Raw genomic sequence first — 13,866 nt, forward strand, 5'->3', positions numbered from 1 at the left:
TGTGACCTTAAAGCCTCAGAAAAACACGGGATTGCATGCAATGTCTGACAGCAGCATTTGGCCCCTGCCTGGGCTATTGGAAAAGGAATGAGCCCCTTGGCCTCAGCTTCACCTCCTGGGCGTGATGCATGGGGGGTTGTTTATTCCAGGGGTGACGTGGCATTCATGAAGTAAGGTTTTGGATGAAACAGTGCTAGTAAGAAATCACGGGACTCATGTTGTCTGCCACTGTGATGGATAGAAACACCCCTTCCTGCTCCCAGTCTTGGACTAAATCAAATCTTTCAGCTGCATTTGATATGGATAACTTTGGCATAAGCTGCAGCTTTAATGAAGTTGAGGATTTTATCATGTTTGCAGCCACACTGCTCTAGTCACAGGTGTTTGGAACCAACTGCAAAGAGTCCCACCTGCCTTGGAGGAATAGCACAGAACTGAGTCACGTCAAATAATTGGAGTTATGGCCCCCGTCATGCCTTCTCCAGCTCTCAAGGAGCTCCTTACTGAACTTCACCCAGGAACAGCTGGGAACAGAACCAGCAACTCAGGCCATCAGGTGGAGGAGATGCAAAGTTCTACTTGCTCTCTTGTCTAATGCACCTCCACATCCCCAGCAGAAAATATTTAGTGAAAATGCCTCCAAGCACTTCACTATGTTGAGGGCCCTAATTTGAGCAGTATTGTGCAGAGCAGGGGCAATCACTTACCGGTCCTCCTTCATCACCAGGGTAGCCTCCATAGCCAAGATCACCTGTGGCACCCTAGAAGACAACAGAGAGGATTCTTCATTTCTTTCATAGTTCTGTGATCTCCCTGTAAATTGATATTCAATATTTCCCTAGATTTGCACAATGCAGCTGCTTGGTTCTATGTGTAAACAAGTTAATGAGAGAAACCATCTTCCTCTGATGTCCCCAAACTGTTTCACAAGACACTTCACCCCCTCTTTCCAGCCACTCACCCCTGCTCTCTTGGTTGTTTTACAACACAGAGGCTGTGAGGAAAGGGAAAAAGAGCAGCTTTCAACCACTATATGTGGCCCAGGGCCAGTTTTAAAAGTGGTGGGTAAGTGGAGACAACCTCCCCATTAGCCCCATGCAATACAACCTGAACATCACCCACCACCACCGTGGTGGGCACTGGCCTTGCACAAGAACCTTTCATCGCCAGATGAAGTGACCTACCTTTGGTCCTATGGGGCCCGGCACACCTCTGTCCCCTCTCTGCCCTGAGCACTTGCATGGGACCTTGCAGCACGTCCTCTCCGCAATGTTGTCCTGCAGCAAAAATGCACATGACACAACGAGAAAGTGTTAGAAACCTGGAAGAGCCCAGATGTCATAATTCTTGCAAGCCCTTGGGTTTGTGCAATTGCTCCTGTACCAAGCATAACTTGAGTCTGGCAACATTTTTGGGTCTCTCCTCCTTGAAACAGCCAGAACAGCAGGAGAGGGAGATGTGTATTGGCAGACTGGTTTGGTTGCATAGTTAAGATGCAGCAGGCAACATTCTCTTTTGTGAAAGGACATCAGAGGCAAGGGTTTAAATGGGAACTGTGTGGGGCAGAATTCATCCCCAAAACAGTGCTGGTCACTGAAGAGAGCAATCTTATCTCAGGCTGTGGAATGGGCCACGAGAAAGTTGTTGCAGTGAGTAGCTCAACAGCAGCCTGCAGGCTGAGAAAAATTTGCAAGCACAGAGCAAAAGAGAAGGAGAGAGAAAGAAAGAAAAAAAAGAAGGAAGGGAGAAAGGGAGAGGGACGGAGGGAGGAAAGAAAGAAGGAAAGAAGGAAGGAAGGAAGGAGGGAAGGAGGGAGGGAAGGAGGGAAGGAGGGAAGGAAGGGAAAGAAAGAAAGAGAGAGAGAAAGAGGGAGAGAAAGAGGGAGAGAAAGAGGGAGAGAAAGAGGGAGAGAAAGAGGGAGAGAGAAAGAGAGAAAGAAAGGAAAAGAAATCACAGCTTGGTTTTGCATCATCCATTAGAAATTTTTTTTTAAATCATTTTCTTTGCCAAGTACATTGCTGGCTGCAAACATTTCCTTCCAGCTTTGTGCATTTACATTTTTAAAGGATTTTCCTAGGCAACTGAATTACATGGGGATGGGCTGAAGACTAGCTCTTATCCCAGGAACGAAGATTTCACTCCCAAGTGGCTGCACTTTGATTTATGGAGAAGGGCCCAGCGAGGCTACCACAGGGATCACTGGTTAAGTTCAATCTTATTAAATCTACTGGAAAAGGAGTTTAGCAATTCTGGTAGCAGTTGTGAAGTTGTGAGGAACTGGATGTACCAACGTTGATGGCATATTAGCCTAACAAACTCAAGAGGGACCACATATATGGGAGGGAAGTAAATCTATGAAGAAGGAAGGATATCTCCTTCATCTGCTAAAAGCACATATGAAATACAGGCAGTGTGTTGACTTGGGGAAAGAAACCTAGAAAGCAGTGATTCTTCGAGAGATTTAGCACTGACAAGGCATGACACTGCATTACCCATAAGGTTAAAAATACCAACAGTATAAATGTAGGCGGAGGGCGGGCTTTTTGGCACAGCAGTTTTAATGGAATCCTATCCCACCCCATTTGACCTAATCCCATGCACTGTAGCCTCGGCTGGAGTAGGGCCCTTCCAGCAGTGGTACGAGACCAGATAGTGCCATGATCTGCTCTTAACTTAATTTGCTGTGTTATCTGTGAAAAGAGCTGACATGAGGTAGGGAGGGGAGAGGAGCAGAGCCAAGAGGGTGTAATTCAGCCGTGGTTCAGCCCCGTAGGAGATCCAGCCCTCGGCTGTCCTCCAGCATTACAAGGCAGCACTGCCTGTGCCAAGTTACTTACAAGCTGCTCTGCCAGCTCGAAATCCAAGTCCAGCAGATTAACTCTGAGTGGTCTGTTGTAAGCGAACCCACGACCAAACTCCAGCTGCATCACTCTATCAAAATTGCTCACTCGGTCCAGCCCAACGAAGATGAGAGCGTTGACACCTGAGGAGGGGAAGCAGAAGGGTTGTGTGATGGGGTGAGGCGCTTTGCAGAGCCTGCACACACTTCCTGTTAAGGATGGGTCATTATCTGCCTCTCTGACTGCAAATGGACGTTGTTCAATTGAGAAAAAATATCTTCAAGCACATTTAGTGCAAGTTATCCACATGCTTACTTAGGTGCCAGCAGGAAACTAAATATCACAGAAAGGCAACTAAGAATAGCAAGTGCATGTAGAGATCATTAAATCCTTACTCGTTACTATCAAAAGCCAGTAGATTCATGACAAATGGTGGTAAAATGGGCCACATATTAACATAGATTATAATCATAGCTTTGAAGAGTAAAAAAGTTACCTTCTGTATGCAAAGCAGAGGAAGCAGCCTCCAGCTCATCTATAGAGTCATCTGCACCATCAGTAAAATGGATTATGACCTGGGAGAGAAACAAATTTATGTCAGGACCCAGAATATTTCAGTTGCAAAACATAGCCAATGTGCAACCTGAAGAGCCTTCTTCCGAGAGATGTTTCACCTCAGAGGAGATGGTGGAATTGTTACATCCACTCCAGGCCATGAAGTTTTGCATTTCTGTGCCAGATTTCAGTACATCATACCATGCAGGTGTTTGTTCCTAAAGCACGAGCAGGGAAAATCTAGAAAGCAATAGTTTGCAGCCAAGCAGTGCTCATGGGTGCTGTCTGCAATAAAACTTATTTATTTAATGTGTAAATTTATTTATTTAATTTATTATGAATTTACACTTGCTTTGCCAACTAAAATACACCAGAAGCCAGCTTTCCTGGCCAACACCATCGCAGTGGTCTTGGTTTTGACTTACCTTGGTGCTGCCAGAGGGCGCAGATCGGAATTTGTTTAGGTAGGACCTCAGTGTATCCGCCGTGAGAAAATAGGGCCCACGTGTGCGCATGCCTTGAAACCTCTCAAAGAGCTCAGGCTGGTATTCGGAGAAGTCCAGTCCCTCTACAGGTCCCCCCCGAGCCTGGGCCATGATGGCTACCCTGACATTGGGTGCCTGGTTGCCGGTACAGCTGATCTTCTGCATCTGTGTTATTCTCTTCAGCACAGACTCGACTCTGGACTCCAGACCTCTCTGGGAATTAAATATATTTTGTCCAGCCCCAACATCTGTGACATCGAAGCCAAGTATCACATCTAAGTCGCAATCTGAAAGAGAAATGCAGAAAGAGAGGAGAGTGTCATTGTTGAGCAATACAACTGCTTTTCAAGTAATGACTTTCCTAATTATTCTGTTAGTCGTTAGAGAAGACACTGTCTGCATCAAGAGCTGTCACCATTTGATACACAAGTGCCTTCTACTTCCTTTCATCATCGCAATGATAATCTGGGAAAATCTGAATTTCTTTATTTTTTTTTTTCTTGTGCAATTGTTGCTTAACATTGTGAGGAGCTGACTAAACCAAGTCCAACAGAAATTTGTGTTTTCACCAGGCAGCCAAGACTGCTGCTTTCTTTGCTCTGTGTGAAAAACTGTTAGTACTTGCACAGTGTACATGTAACTTCTGTCAGTACTTGCACGTGTGTACATGTACCTTCTACCTGTGTTTGAAGCAACCGTCCTCCACTCAAGGGGACAGAGAGGGAGGATTCCTTTTTAAGGCAATTTTACCTTAAAATACAACCACTCTTGCCCTACATTTTTTCTCATATAGCTGTCATGAGAACAAGTGGGCACCCTGGATGATCTGACAAGAGAAATTCCAATTTCCAGCACATCATGCATGCCAGGAACTCGACAGCCAAAAAGTCCAACTGGCTTGTTATAAATGCAGTGGTCAAAATAAGGACCATCACTATTCATTTTCGCACCAACGTTTGTCTGTCAACATGCTACTGGCTAAATAAAGGAGCCTCTCCGATGCACTAGTAGAAGACCAGTGATTTAGTGCCTGCCTGGCATATTTTTCCACCATGACTGCACCTCTGCAGTGATGGTACACCAGTCATTCACGTGCTAAAGCACAGAAACAGGCAACTCTTGTACCCAAAGCTTGCAGCCTACCACCATGCTGATGGAGGAGATCTGAGCCTATGCTGCACCTCAGGCTATAAGCAAAGCACAAGAGCAGGCTAGACAAGTCCATCAAAATGCATTGGATGTTAAAAGCCACCCTCAGGAACAAACTGAGAACGTTATGAAAGGATCGTGCTTACCTCTTGTAACATCTGTTATTGCTGGGCACAATTTCTCCTCCATAGCAGCTTCCAGTGTAACCAGGACCTGCTCATTCAGCTCAGACAGCTCCTGGGCTGTGGATGCTCTGAAACTCGTGGCACTCTCGCTGGCCAACCTGCTCACTTCCTTCAGGTCGATGTTTCTCACACCAACTGCAAATACCTTGACACCTTTCTGTGCGATTTCCAAGGACGCACCTGGCCCGTCATCTGAGGACACCCCACCTGTGACAATGAAGGCAATCTGGGGAACTCTCTGGTCAATTCGGCTGCCAGCCTCCTTCACAAAGTGCTTTGCTTGGATGTGTCTGATGGCTGCACCAGTATTTGCCACTCGACCACCTTTGTAGATTACTTTGTTGATGGCATCTAAAATCTGAGGTTTAGTGGAATAGTCCTTGAGGAAAAACTCATCAGTCACATCTGAGTTGTACTGGGCCAGTCCTACCTGGATAGAATCACCATCCCTATAAATGGCATCCACCACAGAGTAGACAAACTGAAGAACTTCTTGGAAGTTATCTCTCCCCAGATTGATGGAGCCATCCAGCAAAAACACAATGTCAGCCTGCTTTTTAGCTCCTGAAAAGATTACAAAGAAATCACAGTTATTAATAATTGTTTGTGGCATCTGTAATAATTAAGATGCTTAGTGCTTTGTGAATTAGCGTTGTGTTTCTCTACCTTTTCAGTTTCATCAGTCTTTGGCATGATTTTACATCTCTACCAGAAGAAAGGTTTTAAGCAACACATTTATTTTACTTCATGCAACATTACTTGTTTTTGTGATAGACAACCTCATCTCATTTCAAATTTAATTCTATTCTTTCTTTTGCTTTTTGGTCTTCTTCAAAGTCTTCTTTAAAATAATGTGACTAAACAATTGGGAATCAAAATGCGTTATTATGTTAAGTATAGGAAGAATCATTTTCACGTTATATATATTCTATCTGTGTTGTGTCCAAAAAAGTCTACAGGATGAACGGCAGTCTTACCAGGTTCTAAAAAACCAGGAATTTCTGTTGTGGGTATTGGACGTTCTTCAAGAATGTTCTGCATCCTGCTTTCTAAAGTTGGGAGGTCAGTGAAGTCCTGTACCACAAGCACACGCTCAGGATCATTAGTAATGACCTGCAGCTGGCTCCTGTCCACGTTCCTGGCTCCAACACCCAGAGGTTTAATGCTTGTTGAAGTGATCACGTTAGCAGGTCTGTTCACATCATCCTGAGACCGATCTCCGAGGATGACAACCAGGTGCTGGGGCACTCCATCTTCTATCCTACTCCCTGCAGACTTGATGAAGTAGTTCTTCACCACATAGTCTAGGGCTTTGCCAGCATTCACAGGGGACCCCCCTCTAAGCCTCAAGCGACGGATGGCTTGCATGACAGCATTTTTGGACTTGTGGGTCTTCAGGTAGAACTCAGGGAAGACGTTGTTGCTGAACTGTACCACACCGATTCGTACTTTGTTTGGCCCAACTTCCAGCTGCTGAACAATTCTGCTGATGAAATCCCGAATGTGAGCAAGCCCATCAGACCTAACGCTGTCAGAGCTGTCAATGAGAAAGACTATGTCCTTTGCGTCAGCAGGAATATCTGCAGGGAAGCAAGGAGAGGGGAAATAACTTGTGTGCCAAGCCTTTGCTTAAGCTTTGCTGGAGGATTTCTGTGCTATCTGCTCTCATGGGATGTAAAATTGTACAGCATATTTTAGCCAACCTTAGGCATGGTGCTACAGGGAGCATCTCCAAAAGGGCTTGTCTGCAAGTGTGCATGTGTGTGTTAACAGTCTGCCTAATATTCAAAGTATGTATTACTGAGACTCTTATCTGTTTCATTCATTAATGTTCTTCTCTGGATTTGTCAGTGTTTCCACTTCATTTTACCTTAGATTTATGTCTCTTTCCTAGAGAGCTGCTAAATGGGAATAGGCAATATTTGACTTGAAAATCAAAAGTTATAATGTATTTAGGTACTTCAGTAGAATTTCTGTTTGTCTAAATTTTTCTTCTAAAATTGTACATGTGCTGCATCTTTGCTTTTAACTAAGGAAAACTCAGTTTAGAGAGAAAGATGGAAAGTTATTTACAATTTTGGGCAACATTCACTTGAATAGCAACCCAAAGGCAGCTGGTGTTGACAGAGCCTTACCTCCAGGGGGTTGCACATCTCCCAGCAGTCGTCTGATTTGGTCCTCAGTCAAGGTTTCAATAGGAGTCAGCAGCTTCTGCTCAAGGCTGGGCAGTTCCTGGAAGCTGGAGACTTGAAATACATAATCAGGACTAAGGGAAATCTGTACCATCTCCTCAGGATCCACATTCTTTGCTACCACCATAGGTGCCACCCCCACTTGTTTGACTTGGAGCGATGGGTACTCTAAGTCATCGTCAGACTTGCGTGAGGACAGGATGATCAAAAACTGAGGGACACCCTCTTCTATGCGGCTCCCCGATGGCCGGGTGAAGATGGTCTTTGCCACAAACTCAAGGGCCTCCCCCACGTTCACCTGCTGCCCTCCCTGTGGCCGCAGCCGTCTCACAGCACTCTGCACCTCGTCCTTGGTGGAATGGGCGTTGAGCAGGAACTCCACGTGGGGATGCTCACTGAACTGGACCACTGAAATCCGGGTGGTGTCAAAGCCCACATCCAGGTTGTTCACAATCCTCTCAATGAGATCGCGGATGAGGTAGAACTCCTGGGCGGCGTAGCGAGAGCCGTCAACCATGAACACAACATCCCGCTTCACACCCGCTGCAGGAAAGAAGGCAGCAGTCAGAAGATGCATCAGGCATTGCTTGTAGAGCAATGCTCTACAAGCTAAGCTCATCTTCTACATCACTGGCCAATGCCTTTGGCCATGAGGAGAATTATCATTTTCTTTTTCCCTGTGTTCTCTCCTGGAAGCCCCATCAGGCAGCTCTGGGCTCAAGCCAGGGACAAGACTAGTCTGGTATGCACATCCCCAAGCAGTGCAAGAACAGCAGCTTCCAGAGCAAAGGATGCTAGGGAAAGCTGCAACAGTAATTCCTTGTGGGATCTCCACCCAAAGAAATGTAGCCTAGTAGTGCTTCTTACTCAGGGCAGATTGCCAAGCAGCCTGGGGCTTTTTCACACTCAGTACCACACCTCTTTCTTTGGTTTGGTCCTCTAGCAAAGCTCCTATCCTTTTATTCTCTCAACTTCTGCCTTTCCAGGATGATTTTTTGTTACTTAATAAAATATTTTCTGCAGTGGTCATTCAGGTCAGAGCCTGAATTATTTCTGAGCATCACACTGAGAAGTGCGGTTGGAGGAAAGCAGTCTGACTGTGAAGAGCCAGAGTAGGATGGTGGACTTTAAAGGGATTGATCTGGGGTGGGTACCCTTCATTCCTTCATCACAGGCATACACTGGCTGGATTTCATTCAAAGTGAGACCAGAAATGGAATACGTGATCCTTTTCCTGATGCTCGCTTCCAGTTTCCCTTCCCCCAGAGAATAAGCATGGCAAATGTAGGACACAGCAGCAAGCCTTATATTTAGCAGAAAGGTGATCTTGATTTATAGTGGTGTGAAGGTGTCCCTGTAGCATCTAAATGATGCGATTTCCATTCCAGGAGGAACAGTATGGGCTTAAAATCTGTCAACTTAATACAAGATTAGGGTTGTGTCATACACTTTGTGAGTCTTTCATGTGGATACAACATGGACCACGTTGAGGGACTGGGCTTAAAGGTGGCTCGGCGTAATTACACAACTCCTACCAACCCTAGGTAGTTCAACAGTGAGACCAAAATGGACTTGGAGTCTTAGTTGTGACCATCTTTGCTTTTCTCAGTTTGTGTTGCAACCATGATGTTACTAAACATCATATTTTGCCGCTGGCTCTCGGTGCAGACACAAACATCTTCTCACCTGGGCTGGGTGATGTAAAAATCAGATCAGGGGCAAGTGACTCTATCTCTTTCTTGGTCAGCCGGATGACTCTGTTCGAGACGACCTGCTGCACTGTATCCAGCTGGCTGAAGTCAGGCACAGAGATTGCAAAATCTGGGAGGAAGGAAATAGTCTGCAGCTCTGTCAGGTCAGCATTTCCAATTCCGATGCCAAAAGGCACTGTGCCACTCGTCTTCAGGACCACTGAGGGCCTCCTCACATCATCCTGCGACCGGTCAGCAGTCAGCAGAATCAGGAACTGTGGGACACCCTCCGCTATCCTGCTGCCACTCGACACCGTGAACACGTTCTTGATGAGATAGTCGAGGGCTGCACCCGTGTTCAGAGGAGATCCTCCCATAATCTTCAGCTCCTGGATGGCATTGATGAGATCTGCTTTGTCTTCATAGGTGTCGAGTAAGAACTCGGGTTGTATGACGTTGCTGTACTGTGCGACGGCGACACGGACCTTGTCACGACCGATATCCAGGCTTTCGACAACTCTTTGGACAAAAGTCTTCAGTAGAGGAAAACCTCTTCTGACACCATCCGAGCCATCAATTAGAAACACCACATCCTTCTTCTCACCTCTCTCAACTACTGTTTGAGACAAGTAAGGTAAGGGGGGAATAAGTGAGATTCTCTTTTGCAGTGATTATTATTCTCCACATACATTGAACCATAGTACAAAAGCTCGGGCAGGGGAAATGGAGGTGTCAGAACGGGTGGTTTGGTTCCTTTGCCATCGGATGCAATCCCTGGCGAAGAGGCAGATGGGTGGAAGTTGGTGGAAACTGCATTGCAACACATGCCAGGCCTTACCCACCAAGTCATAGAATCATAGGACCCACAGGAAACAGGATGTCAAGGGACTCTGGGTGCCATCACCTACCTGAGACTAGGAGAAGCCATCTGCTCCAAAGAGGTCTAGGAAGCTGGCACATGGCTTTAAATGTGCAACAGGAGTCTGGGGCATCAGGGATCTCTCAGAGAAAACTGAGTTTCTGAATGAAATGAGATACTGAAGAGAGGGTGCTCAGAGGGTGCTCACAAGGAGCTGGTGAAGAGAGGAAAAGATTTTCTGAGGAATCACTGGAGTTAGAAATGCTAGAGACTGTTTTTTGTTTTGTTTTACTAACTTCAAGCACAAAAGAATGCTAATTGTGACCAAACATTCTTTAGGAAAAAAAAAAAAAAAATAATGAACATAAAATATCTAAGATCAGAGAACTGTTGACATGTTCTGCTATTGATTAACAGAGTTGCAAAGCTTTGGCTCAGCCAAGCAGAAGACATCACTGCCTCTCAAACACAGCTACTGGTGAATGGCATCCCCAAAAGTGTTGTTGGCTTGTTTATAGCAGGGTCAAGAGGGACAAGCAGAAGCATGATCTGTCCCTCTGAAGAAAATATTAAATATCTGCTTGCAAATGCCAGAGATATAAGGAGTTAACCAGGACAACTGGGGTCTTAATGCAGACTTCAAATCAAGTTTATTATTTAAGAGGAATACTAGAAACTTGGTGGGTTGATACATGGAACTGGAATATTAACATATGTTGTGTTGAGCAATACAGGCAGACATTGCCTGGTGTATGCCAGGTTCATACACTTCTAAAGTTCAGGAGCAGAAGAGAACCCTATCAAAAGTCTCAGGAGAGCAGACAAAGAGTTTAAAAAGTATGGGTACTCTTACTAGGTGGCTCTATTTTAGCCAAGAATAATAGGAAAAGTAGATGATGCAGCTACTTGTGAGCAAATAGCACAATTATTCACCGTATTTGGTGGTCAAAGGAATTAAAGATGATCTTGACAAGACAGAAATGGTTTGAAAAGGGAGGATGCAAATCAAGAGCACCAGTTGCACTAGTCTATGTTGAGGCAGAAGCTGCACAAATACAGGAAGGGCAATGACTTCACATGGAAAGGATGGAGTAAGAGATGACCAGGGGACACCATTGTTATGCTCTGGTCATGTGGAGCAGCCTGATGTTGGAGAGACAAGGGTGAAAAGGTAGAAAACCTACAAGGAATGATTGAATGAGCTGGTTACACAGCTGGTGACAAGAGGACCAAGACAAAATGTACATGGCAAGCTTAAAGTAATTGAGAGGATGTCATACAAAACATGCAAATGAGTTAACATCTGTATCCTTCTTGAGTTGCAGGAGATGCGAAAGGCTTAAACTATGACTAGGAAGGCAGGGGTTTGACATTAAGGAGAGGTATCTACTGATACAGATAAAAGCAATTGAACAGATTTATTATGGAGGCTGGGAAATCTCCACTGAAGGGCTTTCAGAACATGTTAGACCAGTGTCAGCTGGTTCTGGACAAGGAAATCTTTTGGGGACAAGGGTATGTAGCAGATGGCACCCTGAGATCCCTTCCAACCTTATTGCTTCCTTATGTTTCTATGATTCTAAATCCATCTGCCCAGGACTTTTACAGAGAGATGACATGGATGTTTTTACACTTCTCCTTGTCCCTACCTGCTGTTGGGAGACAGATTAATTCTCAAATTAGGGCTTACTCAGGAAATCATGCAGCTGGACATGCATAATTTCCAGTACCACAGTGTGAATTTATAATTGTGGTTGAGTGATTTTTTTTTAAGGACTTTTTTTTTTTATTCTTCAATTATTCCAAACTCATCTACTGAGCTTGTAACAGTAAATGAGTCAAGAGCATCTAATTTATTAATGCATAAGTTAAAAATGTAGAAACTCCCATCATAATTTGTAAGAAATAATGGAGCAAGAGTGAATCCAGTACGCTGCAGTGCTCCTTACTCCCCACCACTCCTCCAGAAAAGGAAGGATGGAAAGAGAAACTGAGACAAGCCTTTATTTTCTTCTTCTAGCCCATTGCACATGAATTTATGCAAGATCTCAGGGGCAATGACTCTCTGTCATTTCAGGTTTGCACCACGTTTTGCACACTCTAACAGCACCTACTGCAGCTCTAGCAGCCAAACAAAAGGTTTTTCCTTACTCATCTTTAAAAATCAGTTTTGACCTTAATGCTTTGCTGGACCAGGGTCTGACTAGAGGAAAATCCAAGTACAATAGCAGTTTCCACATAATTGTTTTAGTCACCACCAGACCCAATTGCCTGTGTTACCAAATCGAGGGGGTCATGTAAGTGATGTCTTTCAGCCTTTTGGAAATCCCAAGGGTCCCTGTACCTGTTGGCTGAAGCTGGATAGTTTTCAACAGGTTGACTATGTTTGGCTGAAGCTCTGAAATTCGAGGGAGGGAGTCTACATTCAGGATGAATTGTGGGGCGTAAACGATCTTTTCCAGCTCTACGAGGTCAGCATTTTTGGCTTTGAGAGCAAAGGTCACGACTCCAGCTTGCTTCAGAGCATCTGACGGTTGCTCCACATCATCGGTTGATCTCCCAGCAGCAAGGAGAACCAAAATCTGAGGAACCCCTTCTTCAATCCTGCTTCCAGCTTCCTTCACAAACAGCCTCCTTATAGCTTCATCTAGAGCAGCTCCAATGTTCAGTTGCTTCCCGGTTTTTATCTTCATCCTTTTCACTTTCACTAGCATGTCTTGCTTAGATGGGAGTTCAGCAAAGTCAAATTCAACTTGAATGGTATCACTGAATTGAGCTACAGCTACTCGTGTGGCATCAGGACCCACGTTCAGTTCAGAAATGACTTTGTGTACAAAGTCCCGGACTGCAGGAAAGCTACCCAAGAGGTTGGCTGAGCCATCAATCAGGAATAAAATATCTTGCTTGCTTTCTAGAATAAATTCACAAATGAAAAGAGTTGGGAAAAAAACATATGAAGGCATTTTTCTTCTTAAACATCATCCTAGAAACTTCTCTGAAAATTAACGGGGTTTTAATATGCAAAGGAAGTGGTTTTCATTTACCAAGGTATCCAAAGGCTACAGGAGTAAACAGTAACTTTGATTTATTTATCTGAGGAGGAAAGGGTATCAGGGACACCTCTCTCCTAAGGCTCAATAAATTCAGGCACCAGACAGTCATCTCATACATTGTATTGTATCAGGTTAGTCATATCATAAATTTGCTATTTCATATTAGGCCAGTGGTGTTTATGCTCTTGCAATCTGCTGATAACACCAGCATGAAGCACAGCACCAGGGAGGTTTATTTTTTGTTCTTTAGAGGCTTGGTGGATAATGAGACATTAGTTCACACATACACAAAGCACTTTCTGTATTCTCTTAAAGTTCTTCTCCTAGTTGCAATACAAAGAGGCATCAAAATCTATAGGTGAGTTATGACTTTGAGAGGAGAAATATACTTTTACCTGTTTATGTTTGATGCCCCTTTAATCTCATTAGATATCCAAGGCAAAACTGAATACCTCATATATTTGTGTCTTAACATCTTTCATATTCATCTTAATGGTCTCCTTACCATACTAAGCACTCCTGGTTGTTTTTATAACTTCATATACACTTAGCCACAATAAGAGAATTAGCAAGCAAATACCTGTTTAAAAAAGGTTAATCTTGCCAAAAGCTTTGGAGTTTAGTATTGGAGGACAACTTTGAATATCTGGAGCCAAATTCAGCCTCCATGGCAGCCTGATCAAAGGACTTTGACAGAGTGGCTCTGGGGAAGGATTTGGCTCCTTGTACCTGGCTAGACCTTTCCTCCTCTGTGCTCTTTGGCACTAATTTAACCTACACAAACTACTCCTTGTGGCTAAAGGAGTATGTGTGCACGCTTCCATTGCCTGATAATACATGTACAGATTGTGACATTA

General features: G+C 44.4%; 1 protein-coding gene across 1 annotated transcript in view; it reads right to left on the reverse strand.

Annotated features, from left to right (window-relative positions):
- Window positions 1-13,866, reverse strand: part of COL6A3 (collagen type VI alpha 3 chain) — a gene marked incomplete at both ends in the record, with an annotated part of 52,123 nt that overhangs the window by 23,852 nt on the left and 14,405 nt on the right. The window contains 10 exons of the mRNA XM_080346296.1: window positions 708-761; window positions 1,185-1,277; window positions 2,838-2,983; window positions 3,337-3,415; window positions 3,821-4,167; window positions 5,176-5,778; window positions 6,192-6,794; window positions 7,350-7,949; window positions 9,093-9,713; window positions 12,301-12,867. Coding sequence (XP_080202422.1) covers window positions 708-761; window positions 1,185-1,277; window positions 2,838-2,983; window positions 3,337-3,415; window positions 3,821-4,167; window positions 5,176-5,778; window positions 6,192-6,794; window positions 7,350-7,949; window positions 9,093-9,713; window positions 12,301-12,867 — 3,713 coding nt within the window. The remainder of the gene's footprint in view (window positions 1-707; window positions 762-1,184; window positions 1,278-2,837; window positions 2,984-3,336; window positions 3,416-3,820; window positions 4,168-5,175; window positions 5,779-6,191; window positions 6,795-7,349; window positions 7,950-9,092; window positions 9,714-12,300; window positions 12,868-13,866) is intronic.

Source organism: Nesoenas mayeri (assembly GCF_963082525.1).
Source record: "Nesoenas mayeri genome assembly, chromosome: 6".
In the NCBI taxonomy this organism is placed as follows: Eukaryota; Metazoa; Chordata; class Aves; order Columbiformes; family Columbidae; genus Nesoenas; species Nesoenas mayeri.